The 20,787-nt window shown below is 38.3% G+C and overlaps 1 protein-coding gene across 7 annotated transcripts in view; it reads right to left on the bottom strand.

The window, feature by feature from the left end:
• The window catches only part of SHANK2 (SH3 and multiple ankyrin repeat domains 2), a 367,712-nt gene that overhangs the window by 43,553 nt on the left and 303,372 nt on the right, over window positions 1-20,787 (bottom strand). For 6 of the 7 annotated variants that reach the window (XM_081934542.1, XM_081934547.1, XM_081934545.1 and 3 more), the window contains 2 exons: window positions 13,195-13,330; window positions 11,073-11,153 (listed from right to left, as the gene is read on the bottom strand). In XM_081934542.1, the coding sequence (XP_081790668.1) occupies window positions 11,073-11,153; window positions 13,195-13,330 (217 nt within the window). The remainder of the gene's footprint in view (window positions 1-11,072; window positions 11,154-13,194; window positions 13,331-20,787) is intronic. The other variant, XM_081934546.1, reaches the window with a different exon arrangement.

Genomic DNA, 20,787 nt, shown 5'->3' with positions numbered 1-20,787 from the left:
AAATTAATGACATGTATTTGTGTCAAGTTATCATTTTGAGAGGACTTATAAAAGATTTACAAACTCTATTCAGTATAGAAGTGACACAGTTAAGATTTTCTATTTTAAATATTTAACTGAAGTCTTGAAGTATTATCAAATACAATAAATTACCTGCTAGGATAAAGTCTAGTGCTGATGGAATGACTCCAGAAAACAAAATACAAATAATTAAACTATTTAACTATGCAGAAAACTAACAGATCTTTGGCTAAAATCAGGGATCTATTAAAATAATGTGTGCTCTGATTTATTTTATGAATTAATATTTTTAAATCAGTCAGGTGGGCTATTTTATTTTATTGTTTTGTGTTTTAAAAATAATATTAATTATTAATATTTTTCAACAATCAACTCAGATTAATGTTACTATTAGTAAATAATTAAATTACTTAATTTGTTTGGAATTTGTTTGTAGTTTCACAAATATATAGTATACTCACTGCTACCCTTGTGGGAGTAGTCACTCAGATATGAGCATAGAATTTCCCCATTCATTTCAATATAGTTACTTTATCCACACACACACACTTTTATGCATATCAGTTGGGTCTGTGCACTAGTTTTAACAGTTAGCACACTACATACAAAACTTGCAATGGTATTATTCATTTTTGAAGCAGGGCACAGTTGTTCACACATTATATACAAGAAACCATGATATGTAATTTATTCTTCTTGAATTACTGGAGATACACACCATACACAAATGTTTTATATCAATTATATCAAAATGTTTGCCTTTATATTTATGTTACATTGCTCCTTTTCCAGCATTTTAGAATGACCCTAGAGGATCTGACTTACTCATTTCACTTAGTTGTGGCTGATATAAAAAGGTTACTGAAGTATGGAAGTATTTATGGGATCAGGCTATCATGATGTGTGAATCCTAAATTGTTATAGTTATAATAACTATTTTTAATATAACTATTATTCATAAGAAAACTATTTTTAGGTGGCAAGTACTTATTTCCAACACTAATAGTATATTTCTGAGAAGTTATTACTGAAGTTGTGTAAGGTGCAAAAAAAAGTTAAAAGCAATGGAAAACTGTATGCTATATTTTAATAATTTATGGCTTTAATTTACCAATAAAATTATTTTTGACCGAATCATAGTCAAGATCTGGTAACTCTGTTCTATGTAAAAAACTATGGTTCAGAGGCACAAAGTTCATTGAATGAATTAAACCTTTCAGTGTCATGGAAATCTCAGTGTGGAGAATAGATGCCAATAAAGCTTTGCCTGCTATTGAACTGAATGGAACAGTCTCTACATAAAGTACATGAAAAGCTTCTTTGATATATCACAGGACACACCTGTTTTTTAAAATAGGATTGCACAAAGAACAGTGAATTTATTAATTCTCAGTGTGAGCAACTGATCTTTCAAAGCAGACATTCTAAGGTTAACCTTCATATACGTAATGAATACTACAGCAAGTGAAATAAATCTGAGCCTGAATGGTCAAACATTAACCTTGAATATCAATAGGATCTATGTTTTATTCAGGAAAAGAAGAATAAACAGGCACATATTATACATATTGTATAATTCAATTCCAGTACAGAGTCATAACTTCATAAGGGCTCTCAACATGTCAAGGGCTTTTATAGCTACACAGATATTTTGGGTAGATAAGTTGGAATGCCACTATACTAAGGAAATACTGAATTTGGAACTCTTGGTCTAGGATCAACATAAAAAGTGAATATTCTAGTAAAATATTAAAATAAATAATGAAAGCAAAATTAAGAATCTTATTTCAGTCATTTCAATTACTGTTGTAAGATATTAGTATTATAAACAAGTTTGTAATTTATATGCCACTGGTCATGTATTTCGTCTTTATGATACATAAAGGATTAGCAATGTGCTGTGTGATCACATATACCAAAATCAAGTACCCTGCCTTGAAGAAAACAGGTGACATAAAAAAGCTTGGGAAGAAACAGGATGCAACTAAACATATGCAAACTTTATATGCATACATTTAATCTTACTACAAAATGTCAATTAATCCCTGAAAGTCCTTTCATTTAGTAATCAGTTATTGCAAATTGCACAATAAACTTGTATGCTTTGCAGCAGAGGTGGGTCTCAAGGAGATAAAGGAAAGGAGTGACCTTATGGATTAGTTAAAAGGACAGCATTCCATGCACACAGGACAGTGTGGAATATGCTACATTAAACCTGAAATTATGCAGAGCAGCAGTACTCCAGGTAAAGACTCAAAGGGTGTGTGTGAGGTGCCTATTTTTTTTTGAGACAGAGGCAGTGTGGTTCTGTGATTAATAACTGGCCATTAAACAGGCAAGTTAATTAAGTGATGCAGGACTACACCAAACTCCTGTTACTTGCCACTGTTTCTCATAGGGCTGCTTCACACATGATATGCCAACACGAAGGGAACCATAGTGCAGGGGGAAAAAACGATGGCAGTGATAATTTTGCCAGTATCCATTTTGACTCTGTTACACATGTTCTGAAGTGCAGCAGGTTCCAAATACACAGCAGAAGAGACAAACAACACAACATGTGTGTGCATATTTTTCTACGCAAGGAGGCTCCCATTTGTAAGAAGAATATTATGTATGAAACAGTCCTAATTAGTTGCCAGATAGCACAGTAACCTTGTGGTAATGACTGGGGACAACCAGAAACGGTCTGAAACATAAAGGGAGAGAGAGTTGGGATGAAGGAGGCAAGGCAAAAGAAGAAAAAAAATGGGATCATTTATGTCAAACAAGATTTCTCAAGGGATATAACTATTTTATACCTTTGCAATCCATTCTCTAAACGACTAAAACCATACTGATTTATTATTTTGTGATTGATAATTTGAACCACTACATACAATTGTGTATTCCACTTTATTATAAGATGGTGCAGGAAAAAAAGTAAAAAAATAAAGAGACAAAAATGCTTCCCCTTACCCTTCTTCTTCCGTACTGAAGCTTGGAAATAGAAAGGGAATGAAAATAAATCAAAATCTGAAGAGAATATTCTTTTAATAAATGTTAAGGCTTAAGCACTAACATTGAGCATTAGGCACGCCTACCGGTAGTACTGGATGAATTGCATTTAAGAGGCATTAAAAAGTAGTTGGCTATTTCTAAAATCAATATCTAATTTCAGAAGTTAAACAGCATAGATGGGATGTTTTTTTTGGGGGGGGGATGCAATTTGAAAGAGACATTCTCAAAATACTTAGAATTTAAAGAGAAATGAACTGTAACCCTCTGATTATCAATTCCTAATTACCTTTCTGCAAATGTTAAAAGGATTTATGAATGAAATTGTAAGTATTAAAGGGTGCCTAATAGTCAGTGAGAATGCAAAGACTTTATCGATAAGAGTTTTCCGTATAATCAAGCTATTAATTCTTAAGTCTGTGGATTCCAGCATTGGGATGCCACGTCACCTGGAAGCAGATACCGGTATCTACCCTAAAAAAAACTAGCAACATGGCTGATAAAATGTCAGCACATATTCATTGTTTCACACAGAATTATCTGAAGTCCTTTCATAAATATCTACCAAGTTATTTGTGATGTTTCAAAGTATTCAGCACAGACTTTGTTTTCCAGATCAGCGAATAGCTCCCATAGATGAATTAATTTTCAGGACAACAAAAATTAAATATTTCTAATATATAAAATGTTCAAGTAAGGGATTATCTGAAGGTCAATGGGTTAAGTGTTTTAGGGGCAAATAGAAAATAAATCCAACCACCACAATGCTTCTAGAGTTGTCTGCTGCCTAAAAGCTATAGGCATTTCTTATTATTTACACAAGAATAAATTGCTAATCAAACATGGGGATATCTGAAGCAGATTTAGGTGAAATAAAAAGGGAATGGGTGTGAAAATAATGCTTTAAAAGCAGCATAACCGAAGTACATTGGAAATAACATATAGTTAGCATATGCTTTGCACTTAATCTAATTTCTAGCATTTCCACAGGGTAGAAAATGACTAATGTGTGCAGATAATTCATTGACAACAGACAAATATTCTAAGTTGGAAAAAGGTAACTTGTTTTCTTAAGCATCTTCTTTTTTTAAAATAGTAAAATATAAAATATATATTTACAATAGTTTACTTCATACTATTTTGATTAAATGATCTTTATTAATTAGATTATGGGTGCAGCTATGCTAATTGAAGAAAATATAAAGAATCTAAAAGAAATAAAGACCAATCTCTCTGATAAGAGCATCAAAGCCTTTTTTCTCCAATTACAATCATTTTATTAGTGAATTATTAAGTAGTACTTTATAATATTATTATTATTATTATTATTATTCTGTAATTAACTTGGGGAATTTGCATATTATAGCTCTCTGTCAGTTAGCATATATTTCACTGTGCTTTAACATATTCAATTAATTGATATACAAATTGATACACTTTCAAAGCACCAAAGTCCTGAAAATGTATAGGCCAGAACCAACTACATGAATGTTATGCAATATCAACTCTACAACTAATAATGCTATGCTTTAATGGTAATTAGGAAATATCCATTGAAAGGATATGATGACATTTTCAATTGCCTATGCTATGCAAGGCAATGGCCTCTTAAGAACAGGAGGTGTACCTGCACCCATTGCTCCTATAGCATGTATTTATTAAATAAATACATACATCCACACGTTTTCTCAGAACAATACTCAATTTGCTTCAGTGATACATACAAACTAGTAAGTAAGCGTGCACAGGATTGTAAGTTGCATGTACTGTATACTTTCAAATTCTTTACTACAGATAAGCAACCCACACTACATTTTAATGCTACCAGATCTCGGTTACAAAAATGTACACAACCATTAAGTGGCAGCAAAGAGATAAAGAAATGTCTAACTCATTATTGCCATTGCCATTTTTTAAAAAAATCTGGTAGTTCTAATGTATTTAGCACTATTGGCAGCATACGTACATTGACAATGCACATTGTGTATTCTTCTACAGCTTGATAAGAAGTACTAACATTCAATAAAGTTGCCTAAAAACCACTAAAACTTTTTCACTTGAAATTAGTTGGATTTGAATTTGACAGGTAGTTTTAATGGTATTTAGGAAAGGTCTTGGGAGATGGGACAAAGAAAAGTTGTCCAGAGATGGCCAATTAAGAGACAGCATAGTCTGCAGCTGGATAGCAGGTAGGGCAAGAGGTTTAGAAGGTACCCTTCCTATTTCTTGGGCTATAAAGATAGGGGAAATTGGTGAGATAATTGTATTTTAAGACATGCAAGAGTCTTTACAGGAAAGTAGAGTTAGCTTATCTGCTTATGTTTCCTATTTAGCCTACCTAGTAAGGCTACGGTTATTCACATCTAGCCCATAGAATTTTAAATAAATCAAAACTAGATTCATGAAGCTATAATACAAGTATTTATCACACTAAGGCATCTTTTTGTATATAAAAATCATATTAGTAAAGAAGAAAGGCCATTATTTTATATTATAGTGATCATTTTCATATTGTTTTTATCTTTTAAAAAGTATTCAATGCTAAAGTTTTAAAAGCTGATTTGAATCAGATGGATCCATGTAGCGACATGTGCAGTGGTTATAGTTATACATCTTCACATCCTAAAGTACTTAGGAAGTCTTTGAAAAACAATGGACTATTTCCTTAATTCGGTTTGCATTTTCATACTAAACTCATTTTATCCTCCCAGAAAGCTTCAAAATACTATAAATAGATCATCTACAATGATCCATATTGAAGAATATTGAGCATTATAATGTATAGCAAAACAGTGAAGGGATTGCTATAGATTGAGATTGTACAAATTTGACGGGAAACAATGCAGGAATAAAGTATAGGGATGGCCATCGGCAATCACAGAGGGTTCAAAAAAGCAAGCTGATGGGAGTTACAACACAGTTTAGTCTAGTGGTTAAGGCATCAGGCAACAAAGCGGGAGACTGTGAGTTCTAATCCTCCCTTAGTAATGAAAGCCTACTGGGCGACTTTTGGTCAGTCTCAGCCCAATTCAACACACAGAGTTGTGGTTGTGGGGAAAATAGGAGGAGGAAGGTGTGTTGGATATGTTTGCCACCTTGAGTTATTTGTAAAAAATAAAAAATGCTGGATACAAATAAATAAAATAGCTAAAATAAAATGATCTGAGTCCCAGCTCTTTGTATTATCCTGCATTAGAATCAGGGCGGATAAAAATCAATGATTTTTTTAAAATCAGATTTTTTATTTAAATCAGAAGTTTTTTATTTTTATCAAATTTATTTAAATAAAATGCTTTTGGAATAAAAAACTATCTAAATAGAGTTTTCTATTTAAGATACATTAATAATTTAGTTTATTCAGCATGAAATGGAGCTTAGTTATGTAGTATGAGGCTGCGTATTCTGCAATATTTACATTTTTGGTAAACTCATTCAATGAATCCAAGCTCTGCAAGCTAAATAAGAAACCTTCATTTTGTATAATAATAATAATAATAATAATAATAATAATAATAATAATAATAATAATAATAATAATAATAATAATAATAATAATAATAATAATATTGTACTGAAAAAAGAAACAGAAGGTTTTATTTTGGCAGCTCAAGGACAAGCCTTAGCCACAAACTGCATGAAGGCAAAAAATTCAACATGTTACCACCAACAGCAAATGTCGCCTCTGTAATGAGAAAGATGAGACAGTCGACCACTTGATCAGTGGGTGCAGCAGAATTTCACAAACTGACTACCTACAACGCCATGACCACGTTGCTAAGATTATTCACTGGAAATTGTGCCAAAAGTTTGGATTTGAGTACAACAAAAACCACTGGGACCATCAGGTTGAGAAGGTTTTAGAGAATAAGAAAGGCAAAATCTTGTGGGACTTCAGAATCCAGACTGACAGGCACTTGGCCTACAACACACCTGACATAACAATAATTGAAAAGAAAAAAGTATGGTTCATTGACATTGCAATACCTGGAGATGCACGAATTGAAGATAAACAGCAAGAAAAAATCACAAAATACCGGGACTTGCAAATTGAGGTTGAGCGACTGTGGAAAAAGAAATCATGTGTTGTCCCAATTGTAATTGGAGCCCTTGGAGCAATACCTAAAGGGCTACCTCGCTATTTGAAAATTCTAAATTTATCGGACTTGAACATTCTGACTCTACAAAAAACCACCCTACTTGGAAAAACTTATATCCTACGACGTTACCTTAACAGTTCCTAGGTCCTTTGTTAGGACTCCAGCTGTTGAGCTACCAACCAGCCCCAAAGGCTGTGAATCTCACCAAATATTAACCACATAATAATAATAATAATAATAATAATAATAATAATAATAATAATCATAAACATAAACATAATCATAATAATTCTAACTACCAGCAAGAATGAGTCCTTACATTCAAAGAATTCCTATCATTTCAGATCCATCATGGCAGCACCTGTTAGTGGGCATCCACTGCTACCCGCCACATCCCTGACCTTGTTGTGTCACTGCTGCATCCCAGCCATCCCATTAACGTGAATGGGACTGTCAGTGAGTCAACAGCTGGTCCAAGGAGGAGCCGCTGCGGGACAGAGATGACAGTTGCCCTTTAAAAATTATGACTTAAATCAAGTTGATTTAAATCAAGCCTTTTTACTAGTGATTTAAATCATGATTTAAATCAAATTGATTTAAATCATGATTTAAATCAAATTGATTTAAATCAAATCCACCCCGATGTGAATACAGAGGCAGGACATAAATCACAGCTCCATTTCAACCACTTTGCCTTTTTGCCTGTAAATGACTCTTGCCATGGCCCAAGGAAAATTGTTTCTGGACCTTAAAGGAGTTCATAAGTAGAATAATGAGATATTAAAGCAGCAGTGTAAGAAGTTAATTTCATTTAGCACTTACACACTGATTTCTATAGACAGGTCAATGAATACATTCTACTCACTGCTCATATAAAAATTATGATTAATTTAGATTAGGTTTTATCTAAACTTTGTAGCCAATCAAAGTTGGGGGCAAATTTTATAAAATCATCATTTCTACCGTGTTTCCCCGAAAATACGCCAGGGGCTTATTTTCTTTTGCCCCACGAAATATGCCCTTGGGTTTATTATCAGGGAGGGCTTATTGTTTTGGGGCTGCCGGGCGGCTGCTCCCTTGTGAAGTGGCTCCCGAAGTGCCGGGCACAGCCTCAGCGGCAAAGCAGCCATGAGGTAACCATGCTCACGAGCTGCCGCCCGGCAAATCCCCTCTCCAGCCGGGAAGAGCGCCATTCACTGACCTAGGGGGTAATCCCCAAAGTGCCAAGCCATGTGGCGCTCTGCCCGCTCCCCAGCTCCTGCGGCTTGGCACATTCGGGATACCCCCTAGGTCAGTGCATGGAGCTCTGCCCGGCTGGAGAAGGGGGTTGCGCGAGCGCCTGTTCCGCTCGCAGCTTCACCAAGCCCTTGCCAGGCTCTCCCAGGCCAACGCCGCTGGCTGCTGCCGCCGCCCCGCTCCGCTCCGCGCAACTTCAAAACTCGGGCCGAGTCTTTCGGCATCGGCCGCTCTAGGAGTGCTCTCTATGGTGGGCCGGCTGCTGGAAAACTCCCTGTCCGGCAGCCAGCCCACCATAGAGAGCACTCCTGGAGCGGCCAATGCTGAAAGACTCGGCCCGAGTTTTGAAGCTGCGCGGAGAGGAGTGGGGCAGCGGCGGGCAGCAGCAGCGGGGCGGCGGCGGCGGGCAGCAGCAGCAGCCAGCGGCGGTGGCCTGGGAGAGCCTGGCAAGGGCTTGGTGAAGCTGCGAGCGGAACAGGCGCTCGCGCAACCCCCTTCTCCAGCCGGGCAGAGCTCCATGCACTGACCTAGGGGGTATCCCGAATGTGCCAAGCCGCAGGAGCTGGGGAGCGGGCAGAGCGCCGCATGGCTTGGCACTTTGGGGATTACCCCCTAGGTCAGTGAATGGCGCTCTTCCCGGCTGGAGAGGGGATTTGCCGGGCGGCTGCTCGTGGGCATGATTACCTCATGGCTGCTTTGCCCCTGAGGCTGTGCCCGGCTCTTCGGGAGCCAGTTCACAAGGGAGCAGCCGCCCGGCAACTCTCCCCTTCGGCCAGGCAGAACGCCACTCCCCAACCTAGCGGTATCCCGAAGGCAGCAAGCAACGTGAGCGCTCCCCCCCTCCTGCGACTTGGCGCTTTCGGAATAACGCTAGGTCAGTGAGCGGTGCTCTGCCTGGCCGGAGGGGGGGTTTATTTTCGGGGGTGGGCTTATATTTTTGCCCACGCGAAAAATGTGGCATGGGTTTAGTTTCGGGACAGGTTGTATTTTCGGGGAAACACGGTATTTTCCTATGATGTTTCTGTTCGGGAGACTTGGGGAATTCTTTAGAAAAGTGTGGGAGCTGAGGGATGCAGGTAGACAATGGGCTATTGCCTCTCTTTTTTCCCTAGCAAGGATCCTTAATCTCTTCTCTAAAGAGTTATCTTGCTTATGGAAGCCTAGTTTTGTCAAAACAAAAAGATGCAAAAATATTCCATGAGATGACAGGAAGACTTTTTTTCTCCAACATAAAAAAGCAACTCAGTTTAAACATCCAAGATACTTATCTGGCTTATTAAAAAAAAGTCTAAAAATCTTTCACAATGGATGAAAAGAGGGTATGCTGTTTCACCAACTCTTGAGAAGGATAATTAAACAATATTCCCAATAATCAAGAAATTTGATACTGACAAGATTAAAACACATCAACACTAGCATATATATAGATAAATAGGTAATAAAATCATCCCAAAACTAAATTAAAAACAAATAATAAGAAAACATTTTTTGCCTTTTGTAACATAAGAACGAAGAAAATTTTAATAAATTTTATAGTCAAGAAAATAAATCCATAAAAAATGTTGTACACATAATAGTAAGTTTTGTATTTGACAAATATTTTCTATATATTTTCTATTTAACTTTTTAGTTTTGTTTAAATATAATTAATTAATTACAAAAAGCTTATTTTTAATAGATAGACTTAAATATATCTTCTTAATAATTAATTGAGATGGTTAAAAATGCACCTATTTTATTTATGTATGTTCATATTAAAAGATTGTGGTATTTGGTTAGTAAGAGAGATCAAGATTCTCTCAAAATGTGAGTTGAGCAGCATAAGAATTTAATAAATAACATAAATAAGATCATGAAGAAAGTTATTAGGAATCAACAAATTACTCAGTAACTTTCATTGTATTTTATAAGATAACTAAACCAATTACCATGCAATTATAAAAAATGGGAAAAAAGCATTTCAAAAAATACTTTTTCTTGCTAATACAAATTCCTTAAAACTTTAGTAATAAATAAACAATTATGATTGGTTCAGAATAAAAAAAAATAATGATAGGAAATGTACAGTTGCTGCATTTCTGGAAGGATCCTTTCCTTTGCCTAATGGATATTCTTTCTTTGTTAGTTATTATCAGCAGAGGGAAAAGGCTACAAAAAAACCCCATAAAGCAGTTTCCCTTTTTCTTACAAGCAAATGTGTCTGATGATAACTTTGATAATCGTTTGTTAAATTTGTGCAAAAGCTTCAAATCGGCTTTGAACTGCTGATAGAGGGGATCTGAGAGCAGAAATCTGTTTCTATCCACTAATTGCATTTGAGGATCAAAGAAAAGAACCCTAACAGGTACAGGTACATAGGGTTGTTTTTTTTGTCAGCTTTTTAAAAACAAGGACTAACAGCTTACCTTTATCCACTAATGAGAGGCCACAGAAATTTAAAATAAAACAACATTAGATGAACTGATTAATCAAAAATACAATAAAATAAGCTACAGTTTTAAGTTAGTATTTAAATTGATGATGCATATAAATGATAAATACATTCTCTTGCAGAGTTGGAAACATGCTCGTCATGCAACTGTGGAGCCTCCAGAAATGCAACATTCCTATGTAATCATTGCAATCCAATGTTCAGTACAAGGTGCAGTTCACTTTCAAACAGTATAACATTGGCTTTACATCTCCATCATTGCAGCATGCTCTTTAAAAACACTTTCTTACCAAGCTCTTCAAGCTCTGAGGTCATTGACTTAGACCGCAAGGTCAGTGCAGTGGTTGGAGCCCGTTTTGGAGGTGGTGGGGCTTTGCATTAAACAGAAGGATACAGATAATAAGTAAAAGCACTTCAGAATACATTGTTCAGATTCAATTCAAAATGACATTACTATTTAAATTAAAATGTTTGCCTCAGTGCCCAAAAGATAAAGTTGTCTGATCTATAGCAATACGTATGAGCTACATACATAAATGTTCACAGATAAGAAATACAACACACATGGGTACTAATTTAGTTCAATGAAAGCTTGCAGTAGACATCTCAGACACAACAGTGTTCAAAACAAGAGTATTAATTTCTAGCTATGCAAAAACTGTATGGTACTTGACTTTTTAAACAATGCACTTACTATGCTGAACTCATGGTTTTACACTATTCTAGAATTGCGAGATAAAAATGCATAAATGAATCATCGTAAGCATAGCATGCTGATGCCAAAATTGGGTTATCACAAGAAGGCTTATTGTAGCTCACATATATAACTCTGGCAATTATATGGAAAATAAGGAGATTTATGAATCGTGTACTTTCATTCAGTGGTGGGATTCAGCCAGATTGCCCCACTTCGGGAGCACTGGTTGTTGGAAGAAATCATTAGGGAAGAGAAATTGGTTGTTAAACTATTTGAATCCCACCACTGCTTTCATTCCTACATTTAATCCTGCTCCTAGGAGTAGCTAGTGAACAACAATTCTGATCAGATATATTTGTAACATAAATACAGATCAATAAATTACAAAACTGCATGGAAAAGGTAAAGAACAAGTAAAAGCCACTAACCAACATTCAATTGCCAAAATGCATGGTAGTTGGCTGCAGGATTTCCTTATACAAATTATTGTCACCACTAACTCTGAGAATTGAAAGTGGAAAAGTCTTAGAAAAGCAGGGAAAGTGCCAACAGCTTGGCAAAAAAAGTAATAGAAATTAATATGGAGATGTTGTTCTTTAATACTGCCATCTCCATACTCAATCAATAAACAATGTTGAAAGATAGCACGACATAAGAACCCCAGCTTTATTCTAGCATGAATACATGTCATTTCCAGCTTATTGTTCATATTATTTTATATTATGATTATCTCTACTACTACCGCCAATGATATCATACTTTCATTACATAGAAACTCCCAATAATCATTTTTTGGTTTATTATCAAGATTAGTTATTCTTTTATAAATGTATGTGCATGATTTAAAACACGCTGGGTTACTGATTGGCGACATACAACCATAAAAGCAAATGTCATATAAAGATGGAAACATGCATGTGTATTTCACAGCAATGGAAGAGTTTCAAGTTAGATGTATTAATAAGAAAAAAAAAAGACATCAAAATACAGAGTGCCTTTATTCACCTTAAAATAATTATTTCAATATGGTTATTATTGATTAAAAATCTGAATATATAAAAATAAAAAGTATATTTGTTGATTGAATCTATCAATCACACATTTTCTAGGTCAAAGGCATCTTGAAGGATTGTGATTTATTATTTATAAATCAAATCGCTAACAATTATCCCTCTTTCATGATACCCAGAAAATCTGCTACCACATTTTGCCAATCAGTAGGAATGGCCATTAACGTGGAGAACCATGTATATGAAAATGTATTAGCACATGCTTTTGACGGATTACAACAAAACCTAATTGGATTCAGACATAAAGGTATTAACTCTCTTTTATCTCTCAGAAAGATACTTAGCAGTGCTGGAATTACTTCCTTATGGAGCAATTTCATATCCATCCTGGCGAAGTGTGCAAATTGTTTCATTCATACAGAATGTAATAGCACATTGCAGGAGGATAGTAATCAATTATAAAATTAGTCTCTACCCAATTATCTCACATACACATACAGAGGCACTTCAGGAGCAATGATAACACCAGAAGTATCAGGGTCCACACCACTGGAAATCTATCTTAAAAGAACTTGCATTCTTGAATTCGGACATTCATCTTTTCCTTTAATTAACGATTACCTGAATGTCAGAAAATGGAATGGTATACCAGATTCTTATATGAAGCAGCATCTGAAACAATTAAAATCATAAAAAAGACAGTACCTTTCTTTCTGGCTGTGTCGTCTGGATCTAGATTCCTGGTTACTGTGACAACTTTAAGAACTAAGTGATTGCCCCCTTGTCGGATCATGTTCACCACCTGCCTGTGGCCAACCTTGACTACATTTTCATTATTAACCTGTAGACAAAAAAAGAATGAGATGGAGTTAATGTAAGCAAAATAATTCATATTAAATTCACAAGGCAAAAGTCTGTTTTCATTTTTGTGAATTCTCATCCAAATTAATTTAATCCTGGACTAATGTGAGGATCAAAACTTGTTAAGCGACTTGCCAAATTCTCCTATGAAATCATCATTTCAAAATTATTCTGAGGAGAAAGACATGTTAAAACACATCTGTGAGGAATACACTGAATTGAAGATGTATAGGACAGGAGAAAAACACATCCATAATGTCTCCTCTAAAACAACTTTCCATTTTAAAAAACTATATTAGTGTTCTGTGTTAACCCCAGTTAATTTAGAAAGAGTAGGAATCAAATTTTAAATTACAAACAGATTTCACTCATAAGCAAAATCCATTTTAAAAGCATAGATGTGAAAGCTTTGCTTAGCCAAGTGACTCAATCAATAGGAATAAATAAATGTGACCTGGGTGGAAAAGTTAAATAGTTCATAAGTTCTTGAAATTATATGAAGATAAAAAGTATGAATCATCAAATAGATAAACTATTGTTAGTGATTCACATTTGATCTCCAAGCCATCTTTCTGGGTTACTTAGGTTTGACATCTAAATAAGTGGCTAAAGCAAAAACACAAAATATTATTTTCAAAAGTTCTTTTCTGACACATTACAAAATGCAATTTCTTACAACCCTAGAAGGCATCTATGAATTACTCCCAAAGCTTCTAAGGGATAAAGCCAATCTTGAAGTGTGTTAAGCAATGAAGAGTTCTACATAAAGGGAAATGGTAGAATAGAGAGATGGATATAAAGGCCCAAATGAATGGATAAGTGTGATCTTCTTAAAGTGCCCTTGTAAGAAATTTACAGCAAGCTGAAGTGACCCTGAGTGACAGGAAGGAGAAGAGTCATTCAGGAACCTCTGGTCCAGTAAACCAAACTGTTTATATTCACAGACCACATCTCTGAGTTTGAACAGGTAGCATGCTGACTTACTAGGAAGGGATATATAATAACCTTACATGGGTTTATTTATTTTATTTTATTTATTTATTAAATTTATATAACACCCCAATTGAAGCAAACAAAACAATAATTTAAAAAGTTATAATATTTATTTACCAAGCACACCCAAATTATATTATTTAAGTAACCAAACTGTCTTTACAATCCCTAACGCTTGTCACAACTTTTGAGCACCCCTAATGTTTGGAAATTGAAAGTTGAAAAAAATTGACATTCTAGATCAGTGATGGCGAACCTATGGCACGCGTGCCACAGGTGGCACATGGAGCCATTTGTTAGGGCACGCGAGGCGCTGCCCTGTCAGCATGCATGTGCTGGCCAACTGAGTTCACCCTTTTTTAAAACCATTTTTCGCCCTCCCCAGGCTCCAGAGGCTTTATAAGAGCCTGGGGAGGGCGAAAAGAGCCTCCCCCGACCCCCTGGAGGCCCTCCGGAGGCTTCATGAGCTTCCCTGAAGCTTCCGGAGTGCAAAAAAATGGCCCTAGTTTGCTTGGAGGGTCATTTTGACTGCTTCTGAGGCTTCAGGGAAGCCTCCTGAAGGTCCCTGAAGCCTCCGGAGGGCTTCCGGGGGGCGGGGGAGGCTGTTTTTGCCCTCCCCATGCTCCTATAAAGCCTCTGGAGCCAGGGGAGGGCGAAAAAAGCATGCAAAAATGGGGGGTCATGCCTTTAGTGCACGTATGCGCACTGGGGGGTCGCGCATTGCATTATGGGTGCGGCATGCCTGCACACCCCCCCCTGTGCTCCACCCACTTATGGCACGCGAGCCAAAAAATGTTTGCCATTGCTGTTCTAGATAGTGTACAACAGGGGCGTCAAACTCACATTGTCATCACGTGATGTATTGTGACTTTTACCCCCCTCACTAAACTAGGTGTGGCCAGCACATGTGGTCCACGGGCTGCGGGTTTGACACCCCTTGTGTACAACAATAAATAAAACAACCAATGTAAATTTTTTGAAAGCACAAGAATAAATAACATAAAACAAGAATACTTTTTTTTTTTTTACAATGTCACAGTATAATTTCCACTGTGTCTGCTTTTTTCTTTCTTTTCTCTTTGCCTTGCAGGGTAGTGGGCCAAAGGTATAATTCTTGATTCTGATTTTGTTCATGGATACCCAGCAAAATATCAAAGGTGATATAGGCTTAAACTTCTCCTTGTCAAGGTCATCAACATACTGTAATCAATCAAGTCCAACTATGCAATGAGGAGACTGGCTCGTGGGATGAGGAAAGAGGGGCAAAAAGTAATGTCCAATCTTATTCAGTTTTATCACACAAAAAAATCTCATGTCCTTCTAACCACAATAGCATTCAGTTGTTGCAGATGTGCAGTGTGGGCCTGACACTGAGTTATAATATATTAAATGTTCATAATTACAGGGAACCATGGAGTATGAAATAAATAAAAATCAATTGAACATTTTGACATTTATAAATCACATTATACACTAATTTACGATTATTTTAACAGAAATAGTATTTGCTATATAAGAGACATCTTCACATATTTTCTGGAATTTGCGGAATTTGAATTTGCTGGATTCATTTAATAGTTGGAGATATGAACCTCAAAATACAATGTTAATTTAAAGCATGTGGCTTTGTGTTATAGTAATTTTCTTCCTAACAGAAATTTTATATATTGATTTTGGTCTGGAAGACTCATTGGTTTTTAAAGATATTTTACATTCTCTGACTTTCATGCCAGGCAGGAAGGAAATTAACTGAAGGCCAACAGAAATGTTTTCAATGTATGTATGTATGTATGTATGTATGTATGTATGTACGTACGTACGTACTGTGTTTCCCTGAAAATACAACCTGTCCTGAAACTAAGGCCTTGCCACATTTTTCGTGTGGGCAAAAATATCAGCCCCTCCTGAAAATAAGCCCCCTGGACAACCCCCACTCCAGCCAGGCAGAGCACCGCTCACTGACCTAGCTATATTCCGAAGGTGCCAAGCCGTGGGAGCTGGGGGGGAGAAAGGCGCTCACATTGCTTGCCGCCTTCGGGATACCGTTAGGTTGGGGAGTGGTGTTCTGCCTGGCCATAGGGAGGAGTTGCCGGGTGGCTGCTCCCTTGCAAGAAGGCTCCCAAAGAGTCGGGCACAGCCTCAGGGGTGAAGCAGCCATGAGGTGACCATGCTCACGAGCAGCCAGCCGGCAAACCCCCTCTCCAGCTGGCCAGAGTGCCATTCACTGACCTAGGGGGTATCCCTAAGGCGCCAAGCCATGTGGCGCTCTGCCCGCCCCACCAGCTCCCGCAGCTTGGTATATTCGGGATACCTCCTTGGTCAGTGCATGGAGCTCTGCCTGGCTGGAGAGGGTGATTGTGCGAGCGCCTGTTCTGTCCCCAGCTCTCATGCCTCCCAGCCTCACCATGCCCTGGCCCATCTCTCCCTGCAGTGCCAGGGCACCACTGCCGCTTTCGCCGCTGCTGCCGCACTTCAAGCATAACTTTTTCTCCAGCTTCCAAACTCTGGAACTCTTCCGATTCTTCCAGCAATGGCCACTCTAGGAGTGCGCTCTATGTTGTGGCCTGGCTGCCATAGGGCCCAGAACCATAGAGTGCACTCCTAGAGCAGCCGTTGCTGGAAGAATCGGAAGAGTTCCAGAGTTTGGAAGCCAGAGAAGTTATGCTCGAAATGCGGTGGTGGCGCGAAAGCAGCGGCGGTGCCCTGGCCCTGCAGGGAGAGCTGGGCCAGGGCATGGTGAGGCTGGGAGGCATGCAAGCAGAGCGCCACATGGCTTGGCGCCTTAGGGATTCCCCCTAGGTCAGTGAATGGTGCTCTGCCCGGCTGGAGAGGGGGTTTGCTGGGCAGCTGCTCGTGAGTGTGGTCACCTCATGGTTGCTTCACCCCTGAGGCTGTGCCTGGCTCCCTGGCAAGGGTGTAGCCACCCAGCAACCCCAAAACAATAAGCCCTCCCCTGATAATAAGGCCCAAGCCATATTTTGTGGGTTAAAAGAAAATAAGACCCTGTCTTATTTCGGGGGAAACGGTATATATAATGCAGGTAGTCCTTATTTATTATTTATTAACTATTTATTCATTGAACTTAAAGTTACAGCAGTGTTGAATGAATGATAGTTGCAGTCAGATCTCAAATGTATGGCCATTGTAGTGCCCCGTGGTCATATTATCAAAATTCTGGTGCTTGGCAACTTGTAACTGCCTTGGCCAATGACCAGGCATTCTTCATCAACAGTGAAAGGAAGAAGTTGGTCAAGATCAACTGGGGGTGGCAAGTATAGGCAACAGAGTATAGGGTGTCTAAAAGAGAAGGTATGGAAGGAAAGATGGAGGAAGTTGAAATGGGGAGCATGGCAGGGTAGAAAAAGTATGAGGCCTTCACCTACCAACTGCAACTGGAATGACCAAAACTGCTGTTGCTAAGTGGTGTGGTCACAGGACTCAGGATTGTTGGTTGAGCAACCAGGGCCAGCAATTGCAGGAGCATTAGAAGAAAAGTTGTGTACCCATTGCAAATATACAAAGATTGAAAACAAATAAATAATTATCTGTTATTACAAATGAAATCCAACAAGAAAAGTATATTTGAAAAGAATGAACCAGTTATTTTGCTGGAAAGAACAACATCCAGAATCAGACATACAGGTGTTCCCCAATTGACAATCTCAATTGGGCCAATAATTTTGGTCATAAGTTATTGCAGTCATTAACAATGGGGGGAAGATGCTTTGTGACTGCCTTGTTCAATGATTGCAATCCTGGCCTTCCCACTAGCAGGTGTTAAGAGACCGCATAGGTCAGCGATGGCGAATCTTTTTTGGTTCGCGTGCCATAAGTGGGGGGAGCGCAGGGGGGTAGTGTGCAGGCGTGCTGCACCCATAATGCAATGTGCGAACCCCCCAGTGTGCATGCACGCATTACAGGCACTCCCCCACTTTTTGCATGCTTTTTTTGCCCTTCCAGGCTCCAGAGGCTTTATAGGAGCCTGGGGAGGGCAAAAACAGCCTTCCCCACCCCCCAGAAGCCCTCTGGAGGCTTGAGGGACCTTCAGGATGCTTCCCTGAAGCTTCTGGAGCAGTCAAAATGAACCTCTGAGCAAAGGGCGGCTCTTTTCACCTTCCCCAGGCTCCTATAAAGGCTCTGGAGCCTGGGGAGGGTGAAAAATGGCTTTAAAAGAGGGTGAACTCAGGTGGCCAGCACGTGCATGCGTGCTGGCCAGCTGATAGGGCAGTGCCTCGCATGCCCTGACAAATGGCTCCACGTTCCACCTGTGGCACGCGTGCCATAGGTTCGACATCGCTGGCATAGGTCATAACAGATGTAAGGAAAGAACTGTCTGCCACTGGAGGGCAAACAGTTGCCCTCTGTGCACAGAAGGGAATTCCTGTGCTGGGCCAGATAAACTAGGCAGTTCCCTTCTTGCGTATGGAGGGGTACCACCACACTGTGCTAGAGAAAAGAAGCTTGGAGAGTTGAAGAGTTTGGATTGATTACAAGAAGGCATTCAACTTCAGTCCACATGATTGGATAATCAAATCCCTAGAAATTATAGGAGTCACTAGAAACATCAGAAACTTTATACAAAGATCAATGTCACAACTGAAGTCATAGTTGCTGGTCAATTGTGATAGACTGGAACAGGTTACTATCAAGAGTGAGGCCAAAGCTATCAAATATCAAAACATCTGCCATGCTATCACATTTTCTTTATCTAGACAATCTGAAGCTGCATGGAAATACATTATGTGAAAGTAATTGCTCAACACTGTCCATGTATACAGCCAAATTATTGCAATGGAATTTGGACTGGACATATGTCCAAACCCTCACCACCAAGAAGAAAAATAGTGAACACTGAAGGAATAAAGATGCCTTATGGAAACAGTATCAAGAGTCTGGATGAAATCACTACCAATTCTTGGACAACTTTCAAGCTGCCAATATTAAGCACATTGAAGAAAAGAAGATTAGAATTGAATACTTCATGAGAGTGATAAAGAGTTTAATATCCAAACTCAGCAGTGGAAATATCAAGGCAATTAACACTTGGGCAATTTCAATCATTAGATACAGGGCTCGAATTGGACTCAAGCAGAACTAAAAAACCCAGATAGGAAGACTAAATAAATAATGATAATGAATCACGGCCTTGATGCACATAGCAATGTTGATAGACTCTATTTATCAAAGAAAATATGTGGGCATGGCATGGTGGAAGTACACCAGATTGTTGAAGAGGGGAAAAAAAGGCATTGGAAGAATATCAGAAGGACAGTTAAAAATATGCACCGAAACATCCCATGAAGGGTTACTGAATACCAAAGGAATTCCTTGCCACTAGCATATAAGAAAGACAAAGTGAAGAATAAAAAAGAGACATGCAAAGACAAAGTATTACATGACCAGTACATTAAAAAGAAAAACACTAGCAGGCAAAGCAGGTAACAGCAAGACAATGACTAATAGCAGAAATGTTGAAGGAAGAGATAAAGGGACTAATTGTGGCTGCACAAAATCAAACCTTCATAACTAATGCATACAAACCCAAAGCTGAGACAAGGACAGACAGCAAATGCCACCTCTGCAAAGAAGCTGAAGAAACAGAGGACCAACTAATTAGCTTCTGCAACAAAAGCTCACAAACAACAGCATGACCAAATAGCAACAATGGTACATTGGAATATCTGCAAGAAATACCATTTGCCTACGAGCAAGAACTAGTAGGACTACAAAATAGGCAAAGTGATAGGAAATGACAAAGTACTCTGGGACTGTACAATTCAAACAGATAAGCATCTGCCACATGATACCCCAGACTTAACAACTGTTCATAAGATGGACAAAAAAGTCTGTAACACTAACGAGTCACATGACACCAGGGAGGGAAAATGGCTACTTGGGCTCCATTTGGACATTATCACTTAGGGGTGTACTCACTTTTGTTGCCAGAAGTTTAGACATTAATGGCTGAGTGTTGTATTATTTTGAGGGGACAGCACATTTACACTGTTATACAAGCTGTATACTTACTACTTTACATTGTAGCCAAGTCATTTCTTCAGTGTTGACACATAAAAAGATATACTTAAATATTTACAAAATATGAGGATGTGTACTCACTTCTGTGATATACTGTATGTACATGACTTGTACTGCACCTGAAGTTTGGGTTTCCCCAGTGGTGGGATTCAATTTTTTTTACTACCGGGCATAGCTTGTGGGCGTGGCATGGCTTGGTGGGCATGACTTAGTGGGCGTGGTGGGGGAAGGATACTGTAAAATCTCCATTCCCTCCTGATCAGCTGGGGTTCGGGAGGCCGAGAATAGATGTGGGTGGGGTTAGTCAGAGGTGGCATTTACCAGTTCTCCAAACTACTCAAAATTTCCGCTACTGGTTCTCCAGAACTGGTCAGAACCTGCTGAATACCACCTCTAGTTTGCCCTAAT

The sequence above is a fragment of the Natrix helvetica genome (genome assembly GCF_964273705.1).
Source record: "Natrix helvetica genome assembly, chromosome: 1".
Lineage (NCBI taxonomy): Eukaryota > Metazoa > Chordata > Lepidosauria > Squamata > Natricidae > Natrix > Natrix helvetica.
The sequence above is the reverse complement of the archived record's forward strand: the minus strand, read 5'-3'. Positions and strand labels throughout refer to the sequence as shown.